Source organism: Heterodontus francisci, chromosome 7 (genome assembly GCF_036365525.1).
Source record: "Heterodontus francisci isolate sHetFra1 chromosome 7, sHetFra1.hap1, whole genome shotgun sequence".
In the NCBI taxonomy this organism is placed as follows: domain Eukaryota; kingdom Metazoa; phylum Chordata; class Chondrichthyes; order Heterodontiformes; family Heterodontidae; genus Heterodontus; species Heterodontus francisci.
In genome coordinates, this window is record NC_090377.1 from 13,894,452 (window position 1) to 13,911,351 (window position 16,900).

The 16,900-nt window shown below is 40.8% G+C and overlaps 1 protein-coding gene across 4 annotated transcripts in view; it reads right to left on the minus strand.

The window, feature by feature from the left end:
• Nucleotides 1-16: 16 nt before the first annotated feature.
• Nucleotides 17-16,900, minus strand: part of ttll4 (tubulin tyrosine ligase-like family, member 4) — an 88,417-nt gene continuing 71,533 nt past the window's right edge. For 3 of the 4 annotated variants that reach the window (XM_068034822.1, XM_068034823.1, XM_068034821.1), the window contains 5 exons: nt 14,963-15,053; nt 13,392-13,602; nt 10,676-10,746; nt 4,923-5,005; nt 17-3,770 (listed from right to left, as the gene is read on the minus strand). In XM_068034822.1, coding sequence (XP_067890923.1) covers nt 3,680-3,770; nt 4,923-5,005; nt 10,676-10,746; nt 13,392-13,602; nt 14,963-15,053 — 547 coding nt within the window. In that variant the 3' untranslated portion in view covers nt 17-3,679. Of the gene's footprint in view, nt 3,771-4,922; nt 5,006-10,421; nt 10,521-10,675; nt 10,747-13,391; nt 13,603-14,962; nt 15,054-16,900 lie in introns of those variants that run through there. The other variant, XR_010975294.1, reaches the window with a different exon arrangement.

Genomic DNA, 16,900 nt, shown 5'->3' on the forward strand with positions numbered 1-16,900 from the left:
AAGACATTCAACAACATTAACTGCAAGATATCTTTATTAGGATTCTTAAATTATTGCTCAGCCCCAAACTGCAGTCTCTCGACAGTTTCCTGCATTATTTTTAGAAACCAATCTTAAACAGACCCAGAGACATTAATGAAATAGGTAAACATAGTGACAGCAGACAAGTGCCAGAATATACAACATAGTTCTCTATTAGTAATTCTCATTATAAAATATCTGTTTAACTCAAAACAGATTTTGAATGATTATAAAATTGCTTCTCAGTAAACATGTATCACAGTTTGAGAAAGGCATCTATTCTCCTTGCTTTTCCCAGAACACTGGTCCCTGTGGCCAGAGCTCTCTATTGGTGCTGGAGTCAGTGCTATAGCAGGCCGTGAAGTAGGGTTGCCACAGAACCCACAGAAGGAAAAACAAAGACTGAACAATTTCAGGAATTCACAGGCCGTACCAGTCTTGTAAACAATTCCTTATAAAAATGGGTTAAATCAAGTGATACCCAGACCCTTGTAGGATTTCTTGCATAGTCTTTTTCAGCAGATCGGGCAATGGACAAGCAGGAAATAGTATAGGCTGGATACAATTTAAAACAGCAAAACTGGGTGTGGATTCAAAGTTACTGCTATTACATTACTAGGATTGCTAGGTTTAAGCCAATGCAACATTTCACCATTAAGTCATAGATTGCTAAAGTAACATGCACACAAATGTCCATAATAGCAGATTATTTATTTGAATTATTGCCACAATGCAGTTCTGTCAATTACCTTAAGGGGAAAATGGAAGCTAGTATGTGGCGCACATCACTAATTGTTCTTGCAACAAAGGGCTTACCATTATTAAACCAAAGCATATCAGAAATCCCACAAGGCAGCTATCGCCTTTCAGTTATCATTTCACAGGTGGTTAGAGTTACTTTTACCCATAATGCTCAGCAAACTTGTAAACATGTTAAAACTGGTATATACACAAGATAATTTAAGAATGATCAAAAGCTTTTATCGCACGGCAAAAGACTAAGGTGAAAAGTGGCTTGAGCATGAGCTCATCGTTATGATCTTGACAGATTTTATTTTTAAAAAAAATGTATTTTCATTATTAGACAGATCAAATGGAGAGCGCAGCCGTATAGCAACCACCACATTTACTGGAGGGGGCCACCAGTTACAGAATTACCTGCAACAGAAAACTCCAGTGCACAACTGTGCCAGCATGACTCGAGTGGTCAGCATGGCCACTCATCCGTTAAAGAGTCTGCGTGCATTTTAGCAGCAGTTGAGCTACATGCAAGTTAACCCTTTCTCACTCAACAATTCCTTTAGCTGATGATCTCATGTTTGCTTTAGTCAGGAAAATGTTAAAAATGGATGCAAAACAAATCAAAAGCTCTTTTATAGGAAGCTCCATTTTTTTTTTAAAAAGACTTTCCCCCAACAATTCTGGAGGTCTCAAAGAGACCAAAATGCTTCCCTTCTACAACTGATTTGGGTTGGGGCAGATCCCATTTTTTTTTTGAGGGAGGGATGATACAAGCAGGATAGGAGAAACTAAAATGGATATGAGGCACTCAACTGTTCATTTACAAGAGTCAAAAAAACCTGCACCAGAAAGCAAAAGAAGACATCTCCATGACATAAGGCCAGTACACATTGCAGAGTTCTTTAAGTTGTTCAACCAATTTGTCCCCCGTTCCACCTCTTCTACTTTCATTCAAGGCACTTGTTTTACTTGCAAATATTCCAGCAATCCAGAAGTTGTTTATCACCTGGCTAAGGGCTTCTTCCTTTGATGTAATCTTCTGACTGGTGTGTTGCTTGGCAGCTTTAAAGCACTGTAAGACCTATTCATCAGGTGCCAATTCTGTCCATTTCAATTCAATTCTGAATTCAACACACACAGCTATATTGTTGGGAAATGGTGAATAAACTTAAACACTCTTAAGTGGGGTTGAAAAGTACCAGAAGTTCAGCTTCCACTTCACTTTGTTGCTTCGATGTGAGGGAAGGAGTGAATGGTTACACATACAATATGGCCAGTCGGTCAAATCAAATACTGACCAGTACAGCTTCAATGCGAATTCCACTCCTCTCATCTCCAAACAGAAACAGCCGAGGTGGCTTATCAGTGGGGGTGTGCCTACGGGTTTGCAATAACACAGAGCATCAAGGTAGTGAGCAGAGCCTAGACTCTTCTTCAGGAGGTGGGGAGGGGAAAGTCTTTGGACTGCCTAGAAAAGGTCTGAAAATCATCTGTCAGCTGGGGAAGGTGCATGGAAACTTGGCGGGGGGGGTAGTGGGGTGCATGGTGGAGAAAATAAATTACTCTCCACAAAATGAACAATTAAGTTTGATAGTCACAGCAGAATGCACAAAACCTATAGTGGAAAGATGAGAAATCCTGTACTTGTAACATCTAATGTACCCTGAAAGTTAATGCACAGCATATCCTTTTCCATATTGCAGCAGTACTGTGGGTCAGCATCTCCGTAACAGCAATATTTACATATCACAACAGTGCACTGATCTGGAACAGTTTGCCAAAACTACTGAAGCTTCGGCCTACTGGCTTGTCTGCCTTGACTGCATCATAGCTTCTGACAGGGCTGGATACATTACCAGTGGGTACCAGACAACAAAATTACACATTTGTTCTCATCCATGCAAGGTGATCCCATTTCAGCATCAGTTTGAATTACCTACTGCTTCCGCCAATAGGCAGACACTGTAGAATCTGTAAAAACTGATTCCCACCAATACATCAAGGTAGTCAAGATGAAACATTGCATTTACTAATTGTCTATTTTCTTTTAAGAACTGAACTCTCATGCAATATTCTGTAGTGACATTTTGTTAAGGTGACTTCAGAAACAATTTCTAGCTACGTGACATAATTTTTCGTTTCAAAGGCTTCATTATAAAAGAATGAATCTTTAATCTAACAAGGTAACTCACTGCATCAGTGACAAGTAGAGTGCAATGAACAATTTCACAGCCCCGTGCAACAAGTAAGGAATGGAGAAGAAAATAACCTGGCGAAAGAGTGCAACAGGTCTCAACAATAAATTAAAAAAATTAATAGATCAAAATTAGGAAGGAGAGAATATCCACTTTGTATATCTTAAGTGCTCCTGCAGGTCACTCCACTGTTTAGGTTAGAGGCACTTTTTGGATGATTTAGATAAAGAATTCCCACATGAACTGTAAAGCCATTCACCATACTGTAAAACTTAGCTGTGGAGAGAGACAGCAGTTGTGTTCGCCTGCATTTTGCAGCAAAAGGATTGCCAAGAGTTCAATGAAGATTCTTAAATATCAGTCAAATGCTGCAGGGACAGAAAGCTGGTAAAATTTCTGCATTTTAATTTGGCAGTTCAGCAAGGCTTAGATTTGTTTAGATGCATAGTGTACATTTTACAATATGGTGAATGGCTGGTGAGACATAAGAACTCAAATCAAGGAGAATCTGTGCTTAACAAATGAAAGCTGAAGCACAGGCTTACTTTCAGCAAGGGGTCATTTCTTTGCTCCCCCTGCCCTCTACCTCAGCTGAGATAGACTTCTAAATCCATGGGATCAAGCTGTCGGGGATCAGAGGTAAGCTTCGCTTCCAGAAGTGGTGGCTGGATAACTAGGAATACTCCACTGGCCAGCTGTAGTAACAGCTAGTCTGTTGGCTATCAGGATGACTGCTGGATTTCCACTAGTTGCTGTGGAGTAATATTAGGTTCTTGATTCACTGTTATTTTCTTTTTTGGCATCATTTCTCGACTGTGAATAAAAAAAAGGTCTCTCATGAAATAGACTGTATAGCTTTGCCTCTCCGTTCCCCCATTTAGCTATTATTAGAAAGAGGATACTTTAAGAACCTATGACTGACCCATGACGCCCATGAGCACAGCAGTTTATTCTCTACCAAGTAGCCACCCCTCAACGTGTGTCCTATTTATACAACATACTTCCATTTTGAGTTTCAGGTAAACTTATCAGAGATATCAGTGAGGCTGTGAAGTAGCAGCATCATGTAAAGTAGCGTAAACAAAAAAAAATGCAATTCTTTCTCTATAACTATGCCGCCAGCCTTGGTTCAGTGGTAACACTCCTGGCCGATTGTGATTCAGTGGGGGCCGGACCTTGAACAATCTAAGTTGACCAGTGCAGCACTGAGGGAAGGCCGTCTTTTAGATGAGACGTTAAACCATCTGCCCTCACGCGTGGATGAAAACATTTCCAGGGCATTATTTTGAAGAAGGGCATTCTCTGAGTGCCCTAGCCACTATTTATCAAAATTGTATTTATATAGCGCCTTTAATGTAATAAAATGTCCCAGAAGTATCATAACACAAAACTTAACACAGACACAAGTGATATTAGTGCAGATGGTCAAAAGCTTGGTCAGAGGTGGGTATTAAGGAGCGTTTTAAAGGAGAGAGAGAGAGGTATAGGGGTGGAGAAATTTAGGGAGGGAATTCCAGACCTTAGCGCCTAGGCAGTTGAAGGCACAGGCGGCAGAGAAGCAATTAAAATTGCTGAACCAATATCACCAAAACAGATCATCTGCTCATTTATCTATGCTATTTTTTAGAGCTTGCTTTGTGGAAATTGGTTGTACATTTCTTATAACAGTGACTATTCTGCAAAAGTACTTTGTTGTTTGTAAAGACTTTGGAAAGTCGAGGTCTTGAAAACAGCTACATAAATGAAAGTCCTTTCCTTTATGAGAATTGTCCCAGTAATTAAAACAACTGGATAAAAATAAAGGTGATGTTTACTTGACCAAGCTTGCTTCCCTACATTAATCACTGAAAAAACAACACAGCCAATTTGCTCAAAAGAAAGGGTTAGACATTAACTGAAGTTTTTGTACCAAACGGTAGCAACCGTGGTTTTCCCTACCTCAGATTCACCCTGTGATGCTCTTACCTCAGCAGGGAAGGATTCATCTTGCATGCTCCATTCAGGCAGAGGTCTGACTGATGAGTGAAATTAAGTCTGGGTGGGTGCCACTGATGAGAGGAAAAAGAGAGGTTTTAATTTTTACCTGGGGTAACTCAAATATGATCAATACTGAAATTACTGTTAAGCAGAAGGATCAACTGTGGCTAGTGAAATTTCAAGTGGGGTGACTGTTGATATTGTACCAGAGATTACTGGCAAAGATGAAAGTGCACGGAATTGGAAATAATCTTGTGACATTGTTGGGAGGTGAATACAAATAATGGGAATGTAATCCGATTAGCGGGAAATGACAAGTTATTCACCACTGTACATACATGGGAAAACTTCATATAAAAATTGTTACTGAGGAAAATATGTAAACATAGAAAATAGGAGTCGGCCATTCGGCTCTTCGAGCCTGCTCCGCCATTCATTATGATCATGGCTGACCATCCAACTCAGTAACCTGTTCCCACTTTTGCCCATATCCTTTGATCCCTTTAAACCCAAGAGCTATATCTAACTCCTTCTTGAAAACATACAATGTTTTGGCCTCAACTGCTTTCTGTGGTAGCGAATTCCACAGGCTCACCACTCTCTGCGTGAAGAAATGCCTCACCTCAGTCCTGAATGGCTTACCTCGTATCCTTAGACGATGACCCCTAGTTCTGGGCTCCCCTACCATTGGGAACATCCTTCCTGCATCTACCCTGTCAAGTCCTGTTAGAATTTTATAGGTTTCTATGAGATCCCCCCTCACTCTTCTGAACTGCAGTGAATATAATCCTAACCGACTCAATCTCTCCTCATACGTCAGTCCCGCCATCCCAGGAATAAGTCTGGTAAACTTTCGCTGCACTCTCTCTATAGCAAGATCATCCTTCCTCAGATAAGGAGACCAAAACTGCACACAATATTTCAGGTGTGGCCTCACCAAGGCCCTGTATAATTGAAGCAAGACATCCCTGCTCCTGTATTCGAATCCTCTCGCTATGAAGGCCAACATACCATTTGCCTTTTTTACCACCTGTTGCACCTGCATGCTTACCTTCAGCGACTTGTGTACGAGAACACCCAGATCTCGTTGCACATTCCCCTCTCTTAGTTTATAGCCGTTCAGATAATAATCTGCCTTCCTGTTTTTGCTACCAAAGTGGATAACCTCACATTTATCCACATTATACTCCATCTGCCATGCATTTGCCCACTCACTTAACTTGTCCAAATCACCCTGAAGCCTCTCTGCATCCTCCTCACAAAACTGGGTGGGAGGGTGAGTTGTGTCATCTGAAAATTTGGAGATATTACATTTAGTTCCCTCATCTAAATCATTAATATATATTGTGAATAGCTGGGGTCCTAGCACCGATCCCTATGGTACCCCACTAGTCACTGCCTGCCATTCGGGAAAAGATCCTACTCGTTATTTCCTGTCTGCCAACCAATTTTCTATCCATCACAATACACTACCACCAATCCCATGCGCTTTAATTTTACATGCTAATCTCTTATGTGGGACTGTCGAAAGCCTTCTGAAAGTCCAAATAAAGCACATCCACTGGCTCCCCCTCATCAACTCTACTAGTTATATCCTCGAAGAATTCTAGTAATTTGTCAAGCATGATTTCCTTTTCGTAAATCCATGCTGACTCTGTCTGATTCTACCACTGTTCTCCAAGTGCTCTGCTATAAAATCTTTGATAATGGACTCTAGAATTTTCCCCACTACCGACGTCAGGCTGACTGGTCTGTAATTCCCTGCTTTCTCTCTACCTCCCTTTTTAAACAGTGGGGTTACATTAGCTACCTTCCAATCTGTAGGAACTGTTTATGTACTGGGTCCTCAGCTTTTCACCATATATATCAATGACTTGGATGCAGCAGTAGAGTGTTGTATATGCAAGTTTGCAAATGGCACTAAGTTAGGAGACACAGTGTTATTCAGATGGAATCAGCAATTTATAAAGCGGCACAGTCAGATTAATGGGTATGAAAAACTGAGTTCCATGTGGATAAGTATGGGTCCATTCATTCTGAATCCAAGAGAGACATATCAAATTATTCTCCTACTGGTGAGAAACTAGGAAGTACGGAAGAGCAAAATGATTTGGATGTCCATGTACATAAATCACAAAAAGGTATCAGCAAAGTAACTAAAATGCTAATAGAAAATGAATCTATCTCAAGGGAGCTGGAACATAAAGGGGAAGTGATGCTTCTGTTGTATAAAGCCTTAGTCAGGCCCACCTGGGATGCTACATTTAGTCTGGGCACTGCACCTCTGAAAGGATATGTTGGCCTTGGAGGGGATACAGTGCAGGTTCACCAGAACTTACTGGGGCTTAAAGGGTTAAGTTATGAAGCCAGATTGCATAAACCTGCCTCGATTCCCTTGAATATAGAAGGTTGAGGGCTGATTGAATGCAGGTGTTTAAAATGAAGAAAGAACAGATAGGGCAGATACAGAAAAATTATTTCCCCTGGTTAGGTAATCCAGAACAGGGGAACATGAAATACCAAAGGTCTACAGCAAGTGTCAAGAAGCCATAAGGAAAGCGAATAGGGTGGTAGGATGTATAACTAGGACTGTCAAGTAGAAAACTAGAAACATAATACTTAGCCTTTCATAAGACCTTAGTTTTGGTTCCCTCAATAGGTTGGGGTTCCTAAGGCTCTATAGGAGGTCCACAAGAGCTACCTGAACAACGCCTAGTCTTAGAGCACTTTGTTTTCAAGATAAGCTCAGGACGTTTGGGCTGTATTCATTGGAGAAGCATAAAGTTTGACGCAATACGAGTGAAGCCTTTGAAATGAAGGAGGGAACAGATTTTGTTTGCGTGGATAGATTATTTAAACTAGATAGGATGGGAAGCCACTAGGGGCATTATAATAAAATACAAAAATGTAGAGTTAGGTCATAGAGAGATACAGCCCTTTAGCCCACCGAGTCTGCACTGACCATCAACCACTCATTTATACTAATCCTACATTAATCCCATTTTCCCTCTCACACCCCACCTTCTCTCAATTCTCCTACTACCTACCAACACTAGGGGCAATTTTTTTTTTTACAATGGCCAATTTACCCATCAACCCCCAAGTCTTTGGCATGTGGGAGGAAACCAGAACACCCGGAGGAAACCCACGCGGTCACAGGGAGAACTTGCAAACTCCACACAGGCAGTACCCAGAACCAAACCCAGGTCGCTGGAGCTGTGAGGCTGCGGTGCTAACACTACTCTGCCGCCCCAGGTTAGATGCCAGCAAGTACAGTCATACCCATGTATTTGCAACTCGCCCAGTTGAAATTCCCATCTTAATGCAACCATTTCTAAACTCCCATTTCTCCTCCTATACTTCAAGTTATGAAAACTCTTTCATTGCAATTCCCCCTTACATGCAGGAGTGACATGCAGAAATCCCACTTTAATGAGACTTAATGTGGCTCACCACCACCTTCTCAAGGGCAATTAGGAATGGGTAATATCCCTTATTCATAGCCAGTGCTCACCTACCTGTGTAACTAAAGATGTCTTCCATTCTCAGGAGTTTGTCTAACTGATTTTTTGAAGGGCTACAGCCCCATCCACATCCCATGAAAGAATAACTCAATCTGATTGGTGATCATGTTGCAAAATGTTCTAATAAATCTTCACTTGTGTAATGAACCTCAGCTTTTTTTTTTGAAGTTATACTGTAGTCTGCCATGTAAAATTTAGGCAAATAGGTTGTTGTTACACACCAGGACAGCCTTGATTTGTGTTGACTTTTGTCACTTCCTGCTTTATAGAAATTCTCATTTTATCCCAATTTATGAGGCAGTTGCAATTAAGCTGGTTCCACTGTAATAATTTTTGGAAAAGTCATCAATCTCTGGAACAGAACACCAGATCATGTAGACACGCTGCAGTCCTTCAAAAAATCAGTTAGACGAGCTCCAGAGAGTGGAAGCCATCTTTAGTTACACAGGTAGGTGAGCAGTAGCTGTGAATAATATGTTGCCGCAGTCTCTTGGAACTTGCTCAATTATCTTTGGGGGTTGCAGAGAGCTGAACCAGGAGTTTTTCCTCATCCCCACTAAATTACGCAAAGACTTTTTCCTTCTTGTTTTTGCTTTTCTGATTAAATGTAGTGACTTGTAGAGGAGGAGTTGGTGGTGGGGTGGGGCGGTGGGGGTGGAGGCAAAGAACTCTATGTTTAGGTGAACCAATTAGTCCTTTCCAGTCCTTTTTTGGATATTACTATGCCAAAATGTGTCAGCAAAAAATACTTCTGTTAATTGTATTTAATTGTATGCAGGTGATGGGCATTAACTTGTGCCCCTGTAAATAAATGCTCAGAAAAGTGTGTAAAGATTGGCTCCATTTCTATGCTTCACTAACTGGTTTCCTGGAATAGAACTTCCCCATCGTTTTTGTGATCATGCTTAGCCTATTCCCCTTAGTTATCAATTCACTAACCCCAAAATAAAAAAAAAACTCACCATGTATTCTCACAGAATGATTAATAATTTTGAAAATCTTAGAAAGCCCCTTAACATTCTCTTTCCCAGTAAGTAAAGCCCCCCAAAACTTTTTTTAGCCTTTTGCTGTGCCCCATCTTTACAAGGCAGCTGCTAATTTCAACATTAAAATTGATGGACTGCCAACCTCAGAGATCCCAGCGCCTGCTACAATATCAAGTGTTGCTGCACTTCTCAATTGAGGCAGAAATGAGAACTGAACATTGGAAATCTGAAATGAAAATGGAAAATGCCAGAGGCCCCATGTGATTTATCAGCCTCTGGAAGTGAAAATTAGCATTAAACTTTCAGGTGTTCAGTTGAAGGGTTACACAAAATATTAACCTATCTTCTCTCTCGGTCTCTCTCTCAGAAGCTGATTGATTTGCTCTATGACCGGTATATTCAGATTTTATCGCAGTTTTTAAATCAGTCATATTTGAGAAGGAGACAGAATAGGATTCACCTTCCCTTTTAGGCCTATCTCCTGAAAAAGGTCAAAAACCACAAAAAGCAACTGTTTTCAGTCAAAGAATGGCAGGCGGGGCACGAGTGAAGCTATTGAAATTTAGGTTGGGCCTAGCTGAGACTTCACATAAAGTCAGTTTACAGTAGTGAATTGTCAAATACCAGACCGGGCCATCACATACATGCAGGCCAATTATCTGTCCTATACACAAGATGTCCCAAAAGGCCTATATGACTGAAGGCACAGACCTGAGAAAGCAACAGCTTAGTCTTGCCAACATTCACTGTGCGCTTCACACTGTACAGCACTTCTATTATGCTCAATAGAGTTAAACTGGCTCAACTGTCTGGTGGCCATTTTGGTGGTAGGAGCTTGCCTAAATGATTTACAACTTAAATTTTAAGGTACAACTCAGCCTGGCCTAAAGTTAGGAAAGCTAGAAGAATGGAACCGTGTGATATAGTATACAGATGCACATGTTACAACTTAAGAAACATGATGTAAGATTCTCAACCTTTAATAATCTGCATTTTCAACTGCCAGTAGCAAGTTGATCGTCCTGCAGTGACTAATTTTTCCAGTGTGGAGGACAGTTATCCCTCACTTCTCGGGTCTATGTTAACAAAAAAATCACTGTACAATTAAATCATAGCAACAACTTGCATGATACAAAGCTCACTGTCATTCAAATGAATGATCGATCTTTAAGAGAAAAACAGCATGTGACAGACGGAACTCTGCAAAAAGTCAATGTTTGCGACTACTCACAACATGTGCAGGATTAACAGATAGTCCCAGGTGTACCCTTCTGTAACTCAATTCTTTCAACACATCAATTCCTATAGGAAGATAAATGGTAACATAGAATAAAATACTAATAAAAAAATTCCTTCCTTTCTCTTGCAAAAGCAGTTTTTGATCTGGTACATTTTCCAGGCACCAGCCATCCTTTGGGATCTCACTCAATCGGCCATTCTTAATGTTTATATCCAGACAGAGGAGGTTGCAGCCACACCCAAACTTGTCATTTGCGCTTTTCAGCAGGAATCTTTAGCCAATGTTCAGGGGCCAGGAATCTGTGGTAATTTGTGTTTTCCTAGCTCTGAGCCAATGGAGCCCCAATGCTGCTGTGGTCAGGCAGAAAATCGAATCTGGGAATCTGCTGCTATGCGTATAGCTTGCTAGCAGAAGCTAGTTAATAAACCACTTGAACAAATATGGCTATAGTATGAACAATACACAGATCTTATATGAGAAGGAAATCAGATCACCATCTCCAGTTTCTTAATACAAAGAATCATTAAGGTTTACTGTGTACTCAGATTGTTTCCAAGGTATAATTGTCAGATCATAACTAGCATCCAAAATTATACTTTAAGATAAGTGCACACTGCCTTTCCAGTTGGCTGGATTTACAGCAATCTGTGCACACATCAGGTCATGCAGTGCGACAATTTTTAAAACAGAATCTGGCATCAGTGTATTGTCTAAAAAGAAAATATAAAAACTAAACTTAACTTCATATTAGTCAGAGTTTTTGACTTTTCAATATTTTTGTTTAAACTGACTGATGTTGGGGGTTTGGGGGGAGTACAGGGTGAGATGGTTTGGAGAAAGCACCAGGGCAAAATTAGAGGACCAAATGATTACAAAATTGAACCAACATGATTGGTGAAACACACACCTTCAGATATTAACCCAACCTTTGGTTTACCAATCTGATTTCAGGAAGTTCTCAACACATATAGAGTAATCAAATCTTGGGTGGCCTTCGGGTTACGGTAGTGGAGGCAAAAACCCAACAATCGCTTAAAAAGACAGTTGGATGCTGTGACAGAAAGACTATAGGCTATTTCTGCATGAATGAGCTGGGATGAGCCAAATGAATCTTGTGCTTCTCTCAAATCCACTCATTCGACAATATCAGCGACATTTGCTTTTTAAAAGCAGATTTTTTTTTTTTGAAAAGGTGAGAATTTCAATTGTCTCCCTACTAATTTCGTTTTTTTTTAAAGGAAACATGACCACTATGAGCCATCCTCAATAAACACTAGTGGTTTGGTACAATTTTGAATTTTCCATTGCTATAGACATCTGCATTAGATTGTTTATGTAATAAATTTCACTTACTGAAACATGGTGGTTAAAATGTGGAACTTGCTACCACATGGGTAGTTAAAAAATAGATATAAGGGGAGTTAAGTAAGTAACATGAGCGATAATAGAATATGCTAATAAGGTTAAAGTAGAGTGGGAGGAGTCTTAGGTGGGGCATAAAGGTATAGACCAGATGGCCTTTTTCTGTGCTGTAAATCCTATGTAATACTCAGGAAATATTAAGTCATGCAGTGAGGATCCCAAATCTACACCCTGCATTTAGCATTTGAACACAGGATAAAACAAAGCTTTAGAAAGATTTACCACAGCGCAAGTTCCGTACAGGCACCTGAAATTACAATCTGAATTCACAATGCAAGATTCAGATGATATTTGGCCTATTCTAGCTTATCCACTCAGACCCTATCGTGCCTCCCCCATCCTGACACAGTAACCAGATTCTTAAATGATTCTTGGGTTCTTTGTTCCATTGATTCTACTCACGTGTCGATCATACTTTAAAAGAACTTCCTGACACTTCTTTCAACTTTCACTTGTATCTCCTGGTCCTAAAGTCAGTTTACTCTGAAGTAGAGTCAGAGAGTCATTTACAGCACAGAAGGAGGCCATTCGGCCCATCGAGTCCATGCCGGCTCTCCACGGAGCTGTGCAGTAAAGTCTCAGGTTTATCTTTTTGTGCCACTCATGACCTCATGGTGTCACCTCTCAGTTATCTCCTTTCAAAGCTCAAGGACCCAACTTTTTACAGGTTGTTCTCAAACTCAGTCACCCCACTACCACACCCTCAACATCAGGAATCACCACTTGGTCCTTTTCTGCACCGTCGTCAGTGCTAGAATGCATCTCAATGATGAGATTTCAACACCATCCCCACCTGAACACTGCAGAGCAGAGATTCCCAACTTGCACTGTGTTACAGCTAGACACCTCAGTAATCTATTTGGTGTGTCATTCCAGCGATGGACATGTTAAAAATAGTATACTAAAATGCCTGGCTCCTTTTTAACTTTACTGATAACTATTTTGATACCAGGCAGAACATTCACTTTTCTTTCCATGTGAAATACTTCACATTTACAACTCCATTGTAGCTCATTTGCCACTTTTTCACTCACCTAATTTTATTTTTCCCCCAGCCCATTTTGTAGGAACCTGGCTTCTTCACATTCAAATGCCATCTAGTTGCCACTGTATGCATAACAGAAAATGAACCCCCACCAATACCCAGTAGGTCTGGTAGTGACAACCAGCACCTGCTTCACATAGCAAAGCATATTTGGGACAGGGCTTTACCAGAAGGGTGCCCATCCTTTACTTTCTTCGCCAGCTGCTTCTGAGATGAAGACTTTAAAACATTTCACAGTACCTGCCTCTCTGTTCTGACCATACTTTTGTTCCCACAGGTCAAGCAAGATGTTGAAGTAACGGGGCTGTTCGAAGAACCGGAGGTAACGTGATGAATACTGGCAGGGGAAGATCCGTTCAAACTGTCCCCGTCGATTGTACTCATCCTCGGATTCCATTAACATCCGGATATCGTCAGGGGTAAGAATGTCCAGCAAAGAGGAATAGAAATCCTGAAAGATATAGGGTTAAAAATGAAATGATGATCTTTGCGACTTTAATAAAAACAAGGAGGTTGGAAATACACAAATCTTTCAGCATTTGTAAACAGAAAGAGTTTATGTTTAGATTGTAGACTGGAGCATGGCTACCCGACCCAAAACCGATGGGACCAGACGACACGTGTTGGGTTTAGGTCGGGTCGGGTCACTCTTCCGGGTCCGGCATTTGGGCTGGGGTCGGATCCGGCTTTGTCAGACACAGTGACAGCCAGGACGTCAAGGCAGGAAACACTCCGCACTAGTCTGCAGTGAGCGATTCCATCCAAGGTAGAGCACAACCTCTTCAATATAGTTGATTATATTCGGGTGGTCGGATCGGGTCGGGCGCGGGAAAAAATTAAAGGACTCGGGCCGGGTCGGATGTGGTTCTGTCAGGCTCAGGTCAGGTTTTATTTGCAGACCTGAGCAGGCCTTTATTGTAGACCGACTGTCGGTCTGAGTTCTCCAAGTGGATTCTTAGGAATTGCACATTGGTGACATGTTTTAACATCTTATAGCAGATCCATCACCTAGACCTGGGTTTCTCAACTAACACAAGTGCTTAAAACAATTACATAAAAGGTTCCAGTCAGGTGAGGGGAAATGGATTTCAAAAGGGGCTAAATGAATTTGGGTCAGTTTGAGAAAACAACAATTATTAGTACAACCCTGTCTGATTACCTCCATGATCCTTGACAGTCCTATTGACGCACAGAAATGACACATCCCTCCCTTCAGTCAGTTTATACTCTAAGCACCAAGGAACCCTAGAGCCCTTAAATCTATTCATCAGAATGACATTAACATGACATTTTCCAGGCCATGCAAGAGGAGAACAGCGATTGAGCTGATGTACCAGGGAGAAGTCTGCAACAGGTATAGGACGTGGATGAGCATCCAGAGTACCTAACATGCCAAGAATCAAAGACAGTGATGAAGACAGTGACAAGCAGAAGCATTCCTTTCATCAGACACTAAATCAGACAAAGTTAGAACGTGATATGATGTGCAACATTCTTTTAAAGAAAAAACACAAGAACCCAAGTCTTAAAGCTGTCACAAAATTTTTGGTGAAAGCAAAAAACTGAAGCATTTTATTAACAGTGCACTGTTGAGTAGAATGAAAGATGGGATAGCAAGCTCACTGCACCCGCTCAATTATATACAGTCAGGCTGCAAAATGGCAGGAGGACCAAACTCTAACAAGCAGAATTCAGACGGTTCAGAACGAAGGAATTGTTTGTCATATATAAATAGTGATCAGCAGTTACGTCGGGGTTATAATAACTTGTCTCTTTGCACTTCAGATGATGCAGTGAAAAAACTAAATTACCATAGGTGGTGATTTCTGGCTCAGGTAGTAAACTCGCTTCAGTTTCTCATCTGCAGAAAGTTCATTGCTTTTTGACCTGGATGCTGAAGTACTGTGGAACAAAAGAGTTTTAATTCATTATGCTCAAGGGAAGGACACTAATGCAGAGGAATTGAACCCTTTCCATCCGAGTCACCATCACGCACTCCCCACTTGGATACAGTACAGTTGATTCAGAATAAAGGTCCCTCTATCCCCCTCTAACAACAATAATCAGCCTCAACATCTACAGTACCAGTTTTTTTTCAGACTTTCCATCCTATGGCCTCTCAGAGTGAGAATGCCAATTAGTCTTGCGTAGGCTCGTGGCCACTAACAACTAGCAGAAGAGGAAACTTTCACACCACATGCTGTGCTGGACTTGAACCCAATCCTAGAATTGAAAAGCCAGTGCTTAACTGTGTCCAAGAACTCTAACATATTAGGTAAAAAATGAAATGCTGCTCCTTACTTAAACCTCAAAACACAAATTTGAGAGACAGAAGTTAGACAATTACAAGACCCTCGATTTCTATAATTACAGTACTACCACCACCAGCCAATGCAGCCCTCCCATGTGATGTCAATTTCATTGATTATAAATGGTATCTAAGGGAAGCACATTGCATTCAAGTGCCCCATGTTATGCTGAAAAAATGCATCTTATAAAACTGTCAATTTTCTAAGCTGTTGGAAGCCACGTGAGGTTGAGTTTTCCTCCCCATTCAGTGGTGCCCAAAGATCCACTGGAAACAAAGGGGAACAGGGACTTCTGACTGAGTATCGAGCCCTCTGCAGTGGCACAAACACCACTCCTGGCCACTCCCATTGTTGCCTCTGTTGTATTCGATAAAGTGAACCCTCCCCACCCTCAGGGCACAGGCTGGTGACTTTAGCAAGTGACCGAATGGCAAACATGCCAAATTGAGTCTGCAGCCATTAGCTCAGAAACCATATTGTTGACCTTTTTACTAAAATAAAATCCAAACTGGATTCAGATTGATATTTTTCAGTCTAAATTTTTAGAAAAAATATTCTCTCCCCAGACTTGCCTTCCTTCTCAAATAAGGTCACAATTGACTACATCACCAACCTTAATTCTTAAGAACAAAAATAAATAAATAGTTGATCCAAATAATCCAGGCTACATTATTCTAATTGGAAGAATAGGTGAAACAATAAATACAAGTAGGAAATATTTCAACACTGGGGCTGAGGGAATTAAAAATTAATATCTCTAACAAAAACAGTTCCATTATTAAATGCCACTATTTAAAAAATAAAATTTTTCCCATTGTCTTTATTAACCATATGATAAAAATGCATCGCAAATAGAATGTTAGCTTGTGTCAATTCTCAATTCGAGGGCGATGAGGCACTTTTTAAAAATAACCTGCTACAAGAAGTAACTAGAATTGGAGCAGACCTCATATATTGGGCTAAATCTTGCTGGAATGGAGCATCTCGCAGGGCACCCATAAGGTAGACTTTTTCCTTGAACCCTTCAGCTGAAATATAATTTGCACTGTAACTTGCTGCAAGTGTGAGCAGATAATGGCGCTGTGAGGACAACAGGGCATCCGGGACCTCAGTGAATGAGGGGACCCATAATGTTTCTGCTTAACCAATGAGAGTTAAGGATTGATAAAGAAACAGAGGAATGATGGAAATAAGAGAGCAAATTAGAGTGGGTGTGTTAGAGTCAAATCAGGAAAAAGGGAAAAGAGATCATACTGAGAGAAAAAAATATTTAAATCTCTGAACAATTTACTACATCCATTCCTAAAAGCAACAGGGATACCTTTCGTGCAAGGTAACTGGACAAGAGGCGTAGATCAACCAGCAAATTCTGGAGGTTCGTATATCATGCTGTAACTTTTCTCCCCCCTGAACTGGCTGGCCGATTTACTCATTAATAAT